Raw genomic sequence first — 17545 nt, 5'->3', positions numbered from 1 at the left:
ACAGCATTAAGTGTGGTTGTAGTTTCGTTTGGACGTGTGTTTGTCCTCATCAGTGCGGTCAGTGCTGGTTTTCTGTTCATATTCAGGTCGTAGAGTTAAGGGACCTGAGTCTATCTCCTCTTTATTGGATTAGATTCGTCAGAGGACACACGCACAGCACCTTTATTTAGCCGGCCTTACTCTGCACAAGCACATGCTGAAAACTCAGTGATTTACACACAGACCAACATGAGGAAAAGGTTCAGTGGGGTTCTATATAAAACTCTAGGGTTCTTGACCCAGTTTCAAAGAACCTTTTTTGCCAAAAAGCTTCCATATAAGGGGAAATGTCTTAAATGATTGCAAAATACTTTTATTTTTATGTTATTTCAATGTTTTCTACTGATGAAGTGTGTTTACACGCTGTTTAATTCATTAAATGCAATTAAAAATGTAAACAAAATTGATTAATTAAAACTAAATTCACGGTTCGATATAGAAGCTTTTCTGCTGAGAGTGTGTGACTCTTACAGTATAAAGTGCAGCATGTTTCTCTCTTTTTTCTAAAGGCATCAGGATGAGGCCAGAAACATTCGTCACGCAAGTACGCAAATACAGACATGAAGACTCTGCAACACACTAAATGCACAGTCCCACATACTGAATCTGTGTTTACAGAAAATTATGAAAACTATCCATTAACAATGATTTTTGCAAAGCTCAAATGTTAAGGGGTTGATAGAGTAATTATACCAGATGTGTTATTGTTCCGGTATTGTTCATGTAAACATGTCAACTAGCTTTAACTAAGTAGCTCAGCATGACTCTTTTGACCATCATTGTGTAGTTGTAGTTATGTATCTGAGAGAGGAAAGTGTATCCGCAGAAGGAGACAGTGTAAGTTCATGTCTACTAGAGTCTCTCGTGGCAGCACTGAGAATCTAAAGGTGCATCAGTAAAATTTACCAGGCAAAAAATGTCTGTTGTCTACTGTCACTAGTGTAGTGTATGAACTCACACAGAGCAGCTTTCTGTCACTCAGTACAGTGAGTCACATCTGCTTGTGGAAATCTCTGGCCCTCACACAAAATTCACTCCTCAATGCCTGCCTTACATTATGAACTGTGCACTTAAACTTTTCAGTAAGCAACTGCCCATGAAACGTGTTTCAGGCCTACAGGGAAATGAAACATTCATGTGAGTGACACTCTGTTCACATGTTTTTCCACTGCACTGCTTTTCTATAATCAAGTAAACAAGAGCTAGACTGACGTGTTTGACTGTTGTTCTCGCGTCTCGCATCTTTTGCAGTGTCTCGCACATGACACGGCAATCTAAAAACGAAAAGAAGTTCAACTTTAAAAACGTGTCTGTAGACCTTGCTTGATTTTCCTTGCACTGACTTGCGTCTCACATTTTTAACCACAAAAAAACAAAAACACTTTCAGGGTGTCGTGGAGGGGTGAGGGGTCTACGACCCAACATCTAGCTACTGGAGTGCCTCAGGGCTCAGTGCTGGGACCGCTTCTCTTCTCCATCTACATGACATCACTAGGATCTACGATTCAGAAACATGGTTTTCCCCATCACTGCTACGCTGACGACACACAACTCTACCTCTCATTCCAGCCTGAGGATTAGACGGTAGCCGCTCGCATCTCAGCCTGCCTGACAGACATTTACTGCTGGATGAAGAACCATCACCTTCAGCACAACCTTATAAAGACAGAACTGCTTGCGTACTCGGCCATCCCAACACTTCAGCACAACTTCTCCATTCAGTCACATCAAGTTAAGTCACCTTTATTTATATAGCACTTTTTACAATACAGATTGTTTCAAAGCAGCTTTATAGTGATAACAGAAAAATAATGCAACAAAGTTAGTTTCTGCTGTACAGTAGATCTAGAAGAAAACAGCATCACAGTCCAGCTTTAGTAAGTTCACTAATAGTTCATTTTTGTTGTAAAAAAAGTTATTTATTTAGTTAATTTATATATATATATATAGCTGCTTTGGAGAAAACAGTGATGTCATTGTCCAGCTCAGTTCAGTTCTCATATAATCAATGCAGGCAATGCAGGCAGATCAATAATATTGTTCAATATTAAATCTCCATTCAGCTAGGCTTATCAGCCATAACTCCAGGACAGACAGGAACCTTGGAGTTGTGATTGACGATCAGTTGGACCTCACAGACCACATTGCTAGAACTGCCCAGTCCTGCAGATTTGCCTTATAAAACATTAGGAGGATCATACCCTTCCTATCAGAGCTACACAACTCCTTGTCCAAGCTCTTGTTCTATTCAGACTGGACTACTGTAATGCCCTACTGTAATACTGTAATGCACAGGCCTTCCAACATACACTCCAACATGCACAACAGTGGTGCCAACCATTCCTGACATGATTTCCATGCGTTATTTTAGTGATATGTCTGTATGCGTCAGTCCTGCAGGAGACCAGCGCTGATCACTAACCCTACATTCACAGTCACATCTACAGACGTCTGTGGATCCGGTATGGATCATCTGAAGCCTCATTGCCCATTTCTGTGCTAAAATAGCTTTCAGAAGTGTGTCTGGTCTCTGTTCAGAGCCGTCCTACTTCGAGCCGCTCGTCCTCTGGGTGAATCTGGACCCAACTAACATAGTTTCTGAGAACTACTCTGCTAAACACTGAACTTTTGATTACACCTTGAATAGTCATGTTTCAATTGCACTAATCATAATTACAGTTAGGGTCACTTTGTGACAACAATGTGCAATATCTTTACTGAAACTGTCAAGTTTCTGTATTGTAGTGTGTTTCATTTATGGTGTCTTAATTATTGTTGTTGTGTTGTCATGTGTGGATTCACAGCAAGGTTTGCTAATTAATTTCATTGTATAATACATGCAAAGACAATAAAAGGAATTTAATTGAATTGAATTAAATGAATTTCCCATTTGTCCCAAAAGATCAAATCCATGATATTGTTTCTGACTTTCCATAAGAGGACAGAAATATGAAGAGATTGATTACGTTGATCAGAAGAGAGAAAGATGTCAAACAGCAAGGCAGTTTAATGTCTTCAATTATTGCAAAATGCTTTTATGTTTATGTTATTTCAATGTTTTCTACTGATGAAGTATGTTAATGAGCTGTTTAATTCATAACATTTCATTAAAAATGTAAACAAAATTAATGAATTTAAAGTAAATCTATAAAATGATCTCATGATGGGACCCCTAAGGTTCTGTAGCCTATATGAAGCGCCTGACAAAACCCTTTATGGTTCGATGCTGAGAGTGTGTGACTCTTACAGTATAAAGTGCAGCATGTTTCTGTCTTTTTTCTAAAGGCATCAGGATGAAGCCAGAAACATTCGTCACACAAGTACGCAAATGAAGACTCTGCAACACACTAAATGCACAGTCCCACATACTGAATCTGTGTTCTCATCTGAAAACAAAACGATTAAAACTACCCATTAACCAAGAGTAGCATTAACTAGTTTACTGTAATAATGCAGTAGATGTAACACAAAGTATAGTGTAATAAACATACATACATTTGTTAAATAGATTTGTGATGTTAATAACCGGAAACGCGTCATCACAGTCTTTACCTCCACGTTCTTTCAATCAAAATCAACAGATATTATTAAAGTGTTAACCTTTCAGGAAAATGAATGATAGCAGGACTATTTTGTTCAATCAATCAAATCAATCTGTACAATGGCAGCTAATTTGAGATATTCAGTTAACATATTTCAATTTAATAAACTCAGAGATTAAGTTAGTAGAACTTCTGATTCAGATTTTCCCACTATAAACAAATCTTTTTGAAGATTGCTGGAGTGCATTTACAATTAAATACTATTTCAGTCTTTCTCCTTTAAAATGTCACGTCACGTGTAATGTATGTGTGCCGTTTCTTCCTAATTAACCAATTGGTGAAATTTAGCAATTTACTGAGTGAAAATATTTCCCTCCTCGAGCATGCTCTTAACTTGAGAAACAGAGTAAGCAGTAAATCACACAGCTTGATTGCATGGCAGGAGTGTTTGAAACATCCGAACAAACAGATTGACGCAGAGCTTCTCAAACATAATCTTGATTATGCGTGATGATCAAATAGATGAGCTTTAGAAAAGCCTGCTGATCAGTCAGCTTATGTATTGTATTTCCCTGCATTGTATAGCAATTATTGCGTTTAACATGGAAAACGAATCGGAACGGCATCTTTGGTGCCGGTGTCTGAGCGCGCGCGCGCTGTCCAGTGCTGAACTCATGAACTACATTACGCGTGCGTGTGTGTGAAGAAGCAGAGGCTCACCGCTCTCCACAGGCGTTGCGTCTTCACCGTCACCGACGCGGCCGCGACGACCGTGTGCGACACGGACACCAGCAGCCCGAAGAGCAGCGCGAGCAGCGTCCGGACGGGCAGCAACGCGTACGCCACGAACGTCAGCAGCAGCAGCGGCCACACGCCCTGCTCCGGACCCGCGGCGCCCGACGCGCCCGACGCGTGCGGGAACGGGCAGCACAGCAGCGCGAAGGTGAGGCTGAAGAACAGACTCAGGTGCGCGATCTGCTGCAGCTGGGGCACCTGCAGGTACTTGACGTTGCTGACGATGAAGAGCGCGATGAAGACGACGCAGTGCACGGGGTAGGAGCCCTTGGCGACGCTGAGGCCGGCGCCGGACAGCAGCAGCTCCAGCAGACTGAGCCCAAAGGACAGCAGGAGGAGCACGCACAGCGCCTTCAGCGTGGACGCCTGCTCCAGCTTCAGGTTGTAGTTGTGGAAGAGCGACTCGAGCTCTTTGCAGTCGAACTCGTCCTCGCACGCGATGACCCCGGGCGGGCAGTGGCTCCTCCGGCGCCGGGTCTTGACTTTCTGGAACGGCAATTCGTCCATGGCGCGAGAGCCATTCACGCGCCGGAGAGACGCGCGATCCGCAGGTGGTGCAGAGGCATGTCTGGCGGGAGAGATGGAGCTGGTTCGCTCGAGAGAGAGAGAGAGAGAGAGAGAGAGAGAGAGAGAGAGAGAGAGAGAGAGAGAGAGACTGGCCTCGAGCTCGCGCGGCTCAGACTGGATCACGCCTGCGCAACGCGAGCCGCGATAATTCTGCTGATTGACAAGAGCGCGGATCTCCGAGGAGCAGCGCGAGCGAGCGAGGCACACACGACCCACACACGGTGTTCAATACACGGGCTGCAAGTTGATGTTTTTACAGGGGGGAAAAAGAAAAGAATAAAAGGAAGCTGGAAAACAGGAAAAACATGTAAATGTAAAATGTTACATTTGAAAGGCCATGTTGCTATTAAAATTTGTTTCAGATCTTTAAACGTATTCTGACATCCACCATAATAACACTGATGAAGAGAAAGTCATGATGAATCGAAGTTCATCACAAGCAGCAGAGATAAATGCACACTGTGTCACACACACACACACACTCTCTCTCTCTCTCTCTCTCTCTCTCTCTCAACACAAAACAAGACACTAAACTAATGCAGTAAACATTCATTTCACAACATGAGATAGAACATAAAAGCCTAATGTTATATAGTTTCTGATAACAAAAACTTAGAAGAAACATTAAATGGCCAGTGCTTGACCCCACACAGACTGTTTTACTTAAAATGTGCGTTCCTGATATTTCACTCATCATTACCATTTTGGTAAATTGTAGTTTAGAATCTGCACATCCTTAATAAATCTGGCCTGGATCGTTTGAATATGAAAAATACAAGCCAATCTCTAACTTACCCTTTCTGGCAAAAAACATTAAGAAAGTAGTAGCTTCTCAAATACGATCCTACTTAACAGTAAATGGTGTTTTTGAACTTTTTCATTCTGGATTTCACCAATCACAAAGTACTGAAATTGGCTCTTATTCGTGTGGTTGATGATATCCTTGGATTCTGGGTTTATAAACATCCTTATTCTCCTCGATCTAAGATCAGCGTTTGATACTATCTGTCATGATGTCCTCATTTCCCGTCTTCCTGATATCAGAATCAGATGTTCTGCTCTTTCCTGGTTCATTTCTTATCTCACTGAAAGAAATAACTACACTCTAAAAAACACTGGGGTTTCAACCTAAAGGCTGGGTAAATATAGGACAGAAAACATCATTTTACCCAGCAAATTGGGTTGATTCATTTTAGTACTAGATTTGTTTTACTTCATACATGAATTAATGTTTACAGATTAACTTAATTATCTAAATAAAATATAAAAACTTCACACAACCACTGGTTTGCATTGTAATTCCTTTATTTTTTTAAATCATATTTTACAGTATATAATATTTTATATAGTTTTGAATACATATTGCCTACATTTAAGCTCGTTTAACAAATCTTAAAAGTACAAATCACATCGCGCCTCTATGTTGCTGTGCATAAAATTAAACTATATACCAATGATGAATATATAAAATAAAATGTACACAAACCTGTATTTTACTGAAGACGCACCAATTTGATGGAGCAGCGCTGCTCTCTCCTGAAGAGGTCGCAAAAAGCCCGCGATAAATAACTCAACCCCTGTGTTACGTCTGACCCAGGATCTGGTTAACTCAAAAACTACTCAAACACTGGGTTGTTACGTCTGACCCAGGATCTGGGTTACACAAAAACTACTCAAACACTGGGTTGTTACGCCTGACCCAGGAGCTGGGTAACACAAAACCTACCCAAACACTGGGTTGTTACGTCTGACCCAGGATCTGGGTTACACAAAAACTACCCAAACACTGGGTTGTTACATCTGACCCAGGATCTGTGTTACACAAAAACTACCCAAACACTGGGTTGTTACGTCTGACCCAGGATCTGGTTAACTCAAAAACTACTCAAACACTGGGTTGTTACGTCTGACCCAGGATCTGTGTTACACAAAAACTACTCAAACACTGGGTTGTTACGCCTGACCCAGGAGCTGGGTAACACAAAACCTACCCAAACACTGGGTTGTTACGTCTGACCCAGGATCTGGGTTACACAAAAACTACCCAAACACTGGGTTGTTACATCTGACCCAGGATCTGTGTTACACAAAAACTACCCAAACACTGGGTTGTTATGTCTGACCCAGGATCTGAGTAACACAAAAACTACCCAAACACTGGGTTGTTACGCCTGACCCAGGAGCTGGGTAACACAAAACCTACCCAAACACTGGGTTGTTACGTCTGATCCAGGATGTGTGTTTCACAAAAACTACCCAAACACTGGGTTGTTATATCTGACACAGGATCTGGGTAACACAAAACTACCCAAACACTGGGTTGTTACGTCTGACCCAGGATCTGGGTAACACAAAAACTACCCAAACACTGGGTTGTTACGTCTGATCCAGGATGTGTGTAACACAAAAACTACCCAAACACTGGGTTGTTATATCTGACCCAGGATCTGGGTTACACAAAAACTACCCAAACACTGGGTTGTTACGTCTGATCCAGGATGTGTGTAACACAAAAACTACCCAAACACTGGGTTGTTATGTCTGACCCAGGATCTGGGTAACACAAAAACTACCCAAACACTGGGTTGTTATATCTGACCCAGGATCTGGGTTACACAAAACTACCCAAACACTGGGTTGTTACGTCTGATCCAGGATGTGTGTTTCACAAAAACTACCCAAACACTGGGTTGTTACGTCTGATCCAGGATGTGTGTTTCACAAAAACTACCCAAACACTGGGTTGTTATGTCTGACCCAGGATCTGGGTTACACAAAAACTACCCAAACACTGGGTTGTTATATCTGACCCAGGATCTGGGTAACACAAAACTACCCAAACACTGGGTTGTTACGTCTGATCCAGGATGTGTGTTTCACAAAAACTACCCAAACACTGGGTTGTTATATCTGACCCAGGATCTGGGTAACACAAAACTACCCAAACACTGGGTTGTTACGTCTGATCCAGGATGTGTGTTTCACAAAAACTACCCAAACACTGGGTTGTTATGTCTGACCCAAGATCTGGGTAACACAAAACTACCCAAACACTGGGTTGTTACGTCTGATCCAGGATGTGTGTTTCACAAAAACTACCCCAACCACTGGGTTGTTACGTCTGATCCAGGATGTGTGTTTCACAAAAACTACCCAAACACTGGGTTGTTATGTCTGACCCAAGATCTGGGTAACACAAAAACTACCCAAACACTGGGTTGTTATATCTGACCCAGGATCTGGGTTACACAAAAACTACCCAAACACTGGGTTGTTACGTCTGACCCAGGATCTGGGTAACACAAAAACTACCCAAACACTGGGTTGTTACGTCTGATCCAGGATGTGTGTAACACAAAAACTACCCAAACACTGGGTTGTTATATCTGACCCAGGATCTGGGTTACACAAAAACTACCCAAACACTGGGTTGTTACGTCTGATCCAGGATGTGTGTAACACAAAAACTACCCAAACACTGGGTTGTTACGTCTGACCCAGGATCTGGGTAACACAAAAACTACCCAAACACTGGGTTGTTATATCTGACCCAGGATCTGGGTTACACAAAACTACCCAAACACTGGGTTGTTACGTCTGATCCAGGATGTGTGTTTCACAAAAACTACCCAAACACTGGGTTGTTATGTCTGACCCAGGATCTGGGTAACACAAAAACTACCCAAACACTGGGTTGTTATATCTGACCCAGGATCTGGGTAACACAAAACTACCCAAACACTGGGTTGTTACGTCTGATCCAGGATGTGTGTTTCACAAAAACTACCCCAACCACTGGGTTGTTACGTCTGATCCAGGATGTGTGTTTCACAAAAACTACCCAAACACTGGGTTGTTATGTCTGACCCAAGATCTGGGTAACATAAAAACTACCCAAACACTGGGTTGTTATATCTGACCCAGGATCTGGGTTACACAAAAACTACCCAAACACTGGGTTGTTACGTCTGATCCAGGATGTGTGTTTCACAAAAACTACCCAAACACTGGGTTGTTACGTCTGACCCAGGATCTGGGTAACACAAAAACTACCCAAACACTGGGTTGTTACGTCTGACCCAGGATCTGGGTTACACAAAAACTACCCAAACACTGGGCTGTTACATCTGATCCAGGATCTGGGTAACACAAAAACTACCCAAACACTGGGTTGTTACGTCTGACCCAGGATCTGGGTAACACAAAAACTACCCAAACACTGGGTTGTTACGTCTGACCCAGGATCTGGGTAACACAAAAACTACCCAAACACTGGGTTGTTACGTCTGACCCAGGATCTGGGTAACACAAAAACTACCCAAACACTGGGTTGTTACGTCTGACCCAGGATCTGGGTAACACAAAAACTACCCAAACACTGGGTTGTTACGTCTGACCCAGGATCTGGGTTACACAAAAACTACCCAAACACTGGGTTGTTACATCTTACCCAGGATCTGGGTTACACAAAAACTACCCAAACACTGAAAAAATAACCCCAAAAATTGACTCAAAAAGCTCAACCCAGGATTTGGGTAGAAAAAAATAACCCAATATTTTTTAGAGTATATATCAGCATGCAAGGGTATAAGTGCACCACAGCTCCACTGACACAGGGTGTTCCACAGGGCTCTGTTCTTGGTCTGTTGCTTTTATCATCTACATGCAGACACTTGATTATATCATACACAAGTATGGACTTCGTTTTCATGGTTATACTGATGACATCACAATATATCTTACCACCTCCTATGATATTTCATCTCTGCCCGACTCACTCACTGCATGTATTAGAGAAATCAAACACTCGATGTTTCTGAACTTTCTTAAATGAAATGACAGCAAAACTGAAATAATGTAAATATAATGGACCTGTCCCTTGACTTAGATAAACTCGTCTCCCCTGTATGTAATATTGGTGTTTTATATGATTCCTCTCTTTCATTTGTTTCTCATATTACTTCAGTTGTTAAAAACTCTTTTATGCACCTGCGTAATATCGGTTGTTTCCGCTCCTCAATCTGACTAATATAGAAATCCTCATTCATGCACTAATAACGTCTCGTTTGGGCAACTGCAATGGCTTGTTAATTGGCCTACAAAACACACACACACACACACACACACACACACACACATTAAAAGGCTACAGTATGTACAACCTGCAGCTGCAAGAATGCTCAGCTCGACTAGATGTAGTTTGTAATATCTTCATAATATTTCTTCTCTATCTGCCTTTACATCTCAACTTAAAACGTACTTTTTTTCAATGAATTGTATTTGATGTTTTTGTGTTTATTATGTTCTTCAAGATTTATTACAGTTTTTCATATATATTGTTCTGGACTTATTTGTGTAATTACACTGTAACAATGGCACCTTAAAATAAAGTGTAAGCCTTTATTTTAAGGTGTCCGTGTTACAGTGTAATTATGCATTTAAGTACTGAGTAATAATAATTTACTATTTACGAATAATTCACTTGCCATAGAGTTAGGGTTAGGATTGTGGTTTGCTTTAGGGTTAGTTGCATGTAATTATGCATATTTTATAGTTATTACAACAGACATGTAACGTGTAACAAGGACACTGTAAAATAAAGAGTTAGCTCCTTGTTTTATTTACAACTTTCAAAAAATCTTTCTCTCTCTCTCTCTCTCTCTCTCTCTGACCTGCATGACACACACTTTCATGTTGATTTATCGTCGTCCTTCGGTTCTCGGATGGAAAGGATGAAACCATGCTCCTATCCTCAAAACTTCAAAAAGAGTCCATGTGCAAACAGATCTTAATGCAGATCTCGTTCGTTTTTCAGGATGACCTGCATTTACACTTGACTTCGTTTAAGAAAATACTGTAAAAATGCTACAGTAAAACAACTGTTCAGTGTTTGTTCCTATATACATGTAGGATTCAGGTTAGGGTTTGGTTTAAAGTTGATCAAAAATATGGTGTGGAAACAATTTTCACACATACATTGCTAGTAAATTTCACAAAAAGGATAAAGAATCAGCAAGTAACATTGAATTAAACATGACATTTTGAGGAAGAAAGACTCATTACATTTTTAGTGTAGTGCTTAATAATTTACTGTTATTACAATATGTAACATTTGTAACCTTCAAACAAAGTGTGATCTCAGCCTTTTTCTAAACATTTAACATTTAAATAACATTTGTGAGATAAATCAAGATGACTTATTTTGTTTTACATATTCCATTGTGTGTTGGAGCTTCTCTCTACATAACATTCAACAAATTAATGAATGAACAAATATCTAATTTTTTCAGCCAAGATCTATTAAACCATGCATCTGTCAAACATTTGGATTTATTGTGTATTATTTACGACTCTTTCCCACATATTAGAATAATAGTACAGAATTGCATACAGTACTTAGTCTACAAACCCAATGTTCAGAAGCCTTTAGATCAGACGTTTCTATAGGATCTTGTTGATTTCTCACAGCAGACGCTCAGACGCTGGTATGAATGCTAGTGTGTGTGCAGGTGTGTTAGTCTGGGAATTGTCACCTGTTCTCACACCTGTCTCATCTCACCTGAAAAATCACCTCAACAGGTACTTTAGGGATGCTAAAAATAGTCACGTTTCTGACAGCGCTGTGAAATACACGGCCTGAAAGCAAAGCAGTGTGTTTTATTTGCTCTGTTGCATATGTATGTTCTGTATTGCTGAACAGAAGATGGAGAATGATCAGATGACACAGAGCAACATAAATCCATCAGTCTTACATTCATTTATTTTAAGATTGGAAATTTGTTTTCTTGCTCCTTCAAGTACATTTGGCATTTTATTTTGGAATTTGAAGGTAAAAAAAAGAGAAAAGAACTATATACACTGTATGTCATTCATGAAACACAATAATGACAGAAGATGTCCCAGTTTTCATGACATTGCATCATGCACTTAGGAAAAAATGAACATTGAAACAACAACTGGAGTGTTTAAAGGACACATAACACACAGTTTCTGCCAATCTCATGTTAATCTTGAGTATTGCATCCTTCATATCTATATTTTATCAGATTTATTAAATATTTATTCATTTTATGTTACACAGGGCTATACTCAAACTTTCCGAAACACATACGAACCCTTAAGGAGTGTATTTGGGACAGAAACTGAAACTCTGGTCATGTTTAGCATAAGAATCCAACTCTTTAAAATGCATGAAATTGCATTAGACTTCCCTTTTAAAGTGTGTAAAAATGTTTAAGTCATCAAGAAAGGGAAGTTGAGCTGGTCTTTTCTCCTCTATTGTGTCGTATATCTCAGTGAAACGCTTCTGGAACAAGAACAAATGTGGGCGGGGCTTGATTGTGTCTGTGAGGAATTGATTGGATGATTGGATGGTTGTGGTTTGCTATTGGTGGATCTCATGTGAGTGACAGGTTATAGCCCTGCCCTCGTCATCAGAGAAGAGAAGAGATGCTGCAAGATGAACTTATTCTGATTCAAGATTACCAGGAACATCAATTTAAAACACAGATAAATCATTTATGATAACCACTGCAATATTCCATTAAAAAAAACGTATTATCAGTTCTGATATTATGGTGACTTTAAGATGTTAATATGAGCTAATATGAAGTCTTAAAGCGATAGTTCACCCATAAATCATCATTTACTTGCCCTGGATGAGAAATGGATAAATACATTAAATCAAATTATGAATGACGAAGCAATATGTTTTAAAAAAGACAGAAATTGTGTAAAGTGTGTAATGTGTAATGAGTTTCCTGAATGAGAAATGAATGCAGAAAGTGATCTGAAAGCTCCTGTGTGTTTTCTGCTGCGTCTCCGTCCTGATCCTCACGGCTTCTCCCTCTTCTGGGTGATTTATTGTGTGCAGAGATGAGCCGTGGGTCTGAAGAGAGCAGCATCTGTCGCTGTGCTGAGGTTCATCCAAGCGGCAACATTCTAATCTGAAAAATGAAGCCTACCCGGAAGTGCGAAAAACTGCAATACATCGAAAATCTGCTAGGGGCAGGTCCCAAAAGGGAGCAAATGTCCATAGCCCCCATGTTAAAATGTCCGTTTTCACAGCATAAATTCATGTTTTTACAGGTTGGTCCCATGGACTTTTATTGTATTTTTCGATAGCTTCCGAGTGCCTGACAACTGTGGGGGGGGTGAATTTTTTTCTGACTCCTTAGTTTAGATCGTATTTAGATATAAAATGTATGACAAATAAGGGCGTGGTTAACTTTGATTGACAGCTTGATTGACAGCTGACAAGGCTGCGCCAAGGAGAATGACAACATAAGAAGCGCCATTTTTTAACACAGTTGAAATATAATACTACTGTTTCTGTATCATGAAATGTAGTTTTAAGAGTTTTTCAGGCGAGAATGTAGTTGTTTAAAGCTCAAATCTGTGGTTTATTTAAAGATTTATGAAAATTTTATCCAGTTGTGAGATCCCGCGATGACCGGGCGCTCGGCGCTCATGTACCCCGCCTGGAACAGCCTTTCCTCGGCTAGACGTTCTGGCGTTTGCCGCTGACTCTGGCGTCTCTGTAGTGGTTAAACATGAGATATAATTCGTCTTGTCTATATCTAATGGGCGATTTTTGGTCTCGTGAATCTATAATTTGTTCCCTGGCCAATCGTTTTGGCTGAGGGGAAGTTTCATAACTTTATAAGCTATTTAACTTTACCGTTATGGTTAGACTAGCGCTGACTTTGTATGTTTGACTGAATTGTTTGCTTTATTTGTATAGCTTCTTGTACCTTTTAATTATATTTTTATAATGGCTAATATTGATAAAAGTGAAATTTAACAAAAAGAGACTGGGTTGAGTTTTGTCATTTTAAATTTTAATACAACAAAGATGATCTGTAAAGTTGTTTACTGCAACATCTGTTGTTTAGTACAAATGCACATATTGCCTGGACCATATTAAAATGTTTAATATTTTTATATTGTATTTAAAACGAAAAGAGGCAGGTTTGTGTTTTATATTTTGTTTTTTTATAAATAGGCAAACGTTATGTGCAGTGAATATAATCAATACGCGTTGCCTGAACCACATTTGTGTGGCTATAATGTTTAAGATTTCTTTAAATGAAAACGAAAAGAGTTTGTATGGTGTTTTATAACATATTTTGTTGCCTAAAATATACACAGAGATAACCGGAGTAGCAGAGCGAGCTGAGTGACGCGCGCTGCGTCAGAAGGTGGGCGGGGTTAGGATTTCCCAAGATTTTCCAAGATGGCGCCGCCCATACCCCCCATAAACGGCTTCAAACCCGTTCTTCAGAAAGTCTATGGGTGACGTCACAGACGCTTTGTCCATATTTTTTACAGTCTATGGGTTCATCACGCAGTGCTGCAGTGAATCTCTTCATCCGCTGTCCTTGAGCCGGAGACATCGAGGAGGAGGAGGAGGAGGAATATAGTGTTTATATCGTCCTGTACACCCTGCACTGAGACTGTATGAGCAAGACACGCACTCTTGCATTGAGGAACATCTCAAACACATGATCATCATCTGTGTTCGAGCAGCAAAAACTACAACATTACAGCTGTAGGCCTACTTGTTTCGGTAACACTTTACAATAACGTTCATTAGATTATTAACTAACATTAACTAACAATGAGCAATACATTTGTGCAGTATTTATTAATCTTTATTAATGTTAGTTAATAAAAATACAGCTTTAGTTCATTGTTCATGTTAGTTGACAGTGCATTAACTAATGTTAACAAATAATAAAGTATTAGTAAATGTTGAAATTAATATTAACTAAGATTAATAAATGCTGTAGAAGTATTGTTCATTCTTAGTTAATGTTAACTGTAACTAATGTTAACTAATTAACCTTATTGTAATTGTTACTTCTTATCATAACACATTTTATGAGATGCATTTATTTGTTTACCAACAAAATATGCCAAATATATAAATCATATTTTCCATGATTAATGGCTGAAGACAAAGAGAGCTTAAGTTATAAATATTTAAACATAAATGTAAAAACATGTATGTACTGTACACAATAAGTGCATTGCATCAAATGATTAATCTAAATGTTAGTGCATAGTAGTTAAAGACACTTGATAAACAGGTCTATTCAACTTGAATTTTCATACATGCATTTAGTTGATTATTTGTTTCTCAGCAAACAAACCTCTGAACAAACACATGAAACATGTCAGTTGAAACACGCCGTTCCTCGTCGCTCAATCCTCGGTGTGACTGTCCTCAGTACCTGCGTTCACACGAGTGTGTTCTCCTGCTTTATTCGACAGCAGTGTTTGCGATCTGCTGCACACACTGACACACTGCACAGCTTATTGTTGCTAAAAATAGCTTAAGCTTTACTCCTCTAAACCATTTGTGCGGTTTCCTCTGAACAGCTGAGCATTAGTGATTCCCTCGAGTGCTCACAGACAGGACTCAAACACTCGCTCATCTGATGGGCTTGCTTTAATTCTGCACTAAAACCCACTGATCAGCTGACCAACTGTACGGACAGATACAGAGACGAATGCTGTGTAACGCCAGTCCAGAGGAGGATGAGGATGAGGATGAAGATCAGACAGTCAGCACGTGTAGTCACATAAACAGTCCAGTATTTTAAACAACAGTTCACCCTAAAATGAAAGTCCCGTCATTATTTGCTCATTCCAAAGCCAAACGCTGCTTTGTGTTTCTGTGGGAGCTTGGCCAAAGGAGAAGGTCTAAAGCTGCTCTTTTCCATCGCCACTGTTGACCTCCAGAAAGAAGAACAGCGAGGATCATAAAGGGATCACGGCACTACAAAACATGTGCAAAAACTATATCTTTAGTGGTTCAACAGCTTGCCACTGAAGCAGAACCCTCAAAAGTACAAGTTTCTATCTTATTCACAATATAAAGGTTCATAGTAATACCTTAAGGGTTCATATTACTACTCTAAGACCCCAGGAGAACCCTATTTGAACATCCAAAATCCTTAATGCAGTCCAATATCTCCCCCTATTTAAACAATTAATTCTATTAACTTCACCATCGATCAACAAGTTTGATCATTGCTAAATATAAAACCAATATAATCCAATATAACCTTAATTACATCCACCAACAAACTACATAAAACAATTACATTTATATAGGACATAATGTTACACTAAAAACAACAATGAAATAATTCAATAATTAAAAAAAAAAAAAGAAAGAAGTTGAACATAAATCTTCATATTTTAAAATCTTGAGGTATTTATACAACATTTGTTAGATTGTCAGAAATCAGGAATTAATCAGAATGTATTCACATCTAATTCCTCATTCATCCCATTGGGATCCAGTGATTTAAGTTTCTAAATCCAAAATGCTTCTCGTTTCAACAATTCTTTATTAATATTATCAGCTCTCCGTGATCGTAAGTCTTCCTCTATCCCGATACATTCCAGTTGTTTAATATTACGTCCCAGCTGGTTAAAATGTAGCTACTGGTGAAGTTACAGGTATGTCTGCCATCTAATGTTTGATTTATGTTCATTAATCTGTAACTTTGATTGTCCTGATGATTTTCCAATCTATATCTTTTGGCAAGGACACTTTAGCAGTGATCAGTTGCTCATTTAAAGAGACATGCACCAAAACGGGTCGCTGCGAACACAGCTGTTTTTGAGGAGGTAAAAGGGTGCTGTTTTACACAACCATTGAGGAATTTTAACCAAAGTATGTTCCAAACTTTACATGAAGACCCTAAAGAATCACACCAACTTGTGGAAAATGTGCATCTGATGAACCCTTTAAGCAGACTTTTCCTTATACCAACATCCGGACTAATCAACATATCTCTAAAATATAAATATTGGGCGATATTGAAATGTATCATTTAATGATTCATCAGATGATAATATATCCAATGTTTTTGAATAAGAGATTTATATGTTCATGTACAATTTACAGATACATTTTTTTGTTTACAGATGGATTTTCATTTTTTTTTTTTTTTTTTTTTTTTGTACTCGAGAGATCATTTCTGTCTAATTTATTAACATTTTCTAACCAAACTTCTGGATATCCTCTGTTATAAAAATAATAATAATCGATCTATTCCTAATATCGTGTTTCCATCCATAGGTTTTGGATACTTGGAAGTTTGCAAGAAACCATCTATCTTAGTCATCTTCACATCCAAAAATTAATTTTACATATCAAACATTATTGATATTTATTGATGTTTATGATATTTAGCATCAAACTTGTTGATCGATGGTGACAGAGAATTAATTGTTTAAATAGTAGTTGGAGATGTTGGATTGCCTCACACACTGAAGAAAGCCTGAGAGTGTTTTTCCTCCATGTGTAAAATCACAGTTGAATTTTTAAAACCTCACATTTCAGCCTTTAAAACATTTTTAAGAAACAGGATGAGTCAAAATTATAAATTATTATTTATTTTATCTTTTATTTTAAAAGACTGACTTGCAAGAATTGCAAGTTTATATCTCATAATTCTTTATGACACACAATTGCGACTTTATATCATGCAATTCTGACTTTATATCTCACAATTGCATGTTATAAAGTCAGATTTGCGAGATATAAACATGCAATTCTTGAACTCTGTCATGGAAACTATCTA

At 39.0% G+C, this 17545-nt stretch overlaps 1 protein-coding gene across 3 annotated transcripts in view; it reads right to left on the bottom strand.

Moving 5' to 3' along the window:
• adcy1b (adenylate cyclase 1b) overlaps nucleotides 1-5152 on the bottom strand; it is a 58642-nt gene extending 53490 nt beyond the window's left edge. For 2 of the 3 annotated variants that reach the window (XM_084120612.1, XM_084120613.1), the window contains exon 1: nucleotides 4302-5021. In XM_084120612.1, coding sequence (XP_083976738.1) covers nucleotides 4302-4883 — 582 coding nt within the window. In that variant the 5' untranslated portion in view covers nucleotides 4884-5021. Of the gene's footprint in view, nucleotides 1-4301 lie in introns of all 3 variants that reach the window. The other variant, XM_084120614.1, reaches the window with a different exon arrangement.
• Nucleotides 5153-17545: the final 12393 nt, after the last annotated feature.

This window comes from Abramis brama (genome assembly GCF_963993115.1).
Source record: "Abramis brama genome assembly, chromosome: 7".
Classification (NCBI taxonomy): domain Eukaryota; kingdom Metazoa; phylum Chordata; class Actinopteri; order Cypriniformes; family Leuciscidae; genus Abramis; species Abramis brama.
The sequence above is the reverse complement of the archived record's forward strand: the minus strand, read 5'-3'. Positions and strand labels throughout refer to the sequence as shown.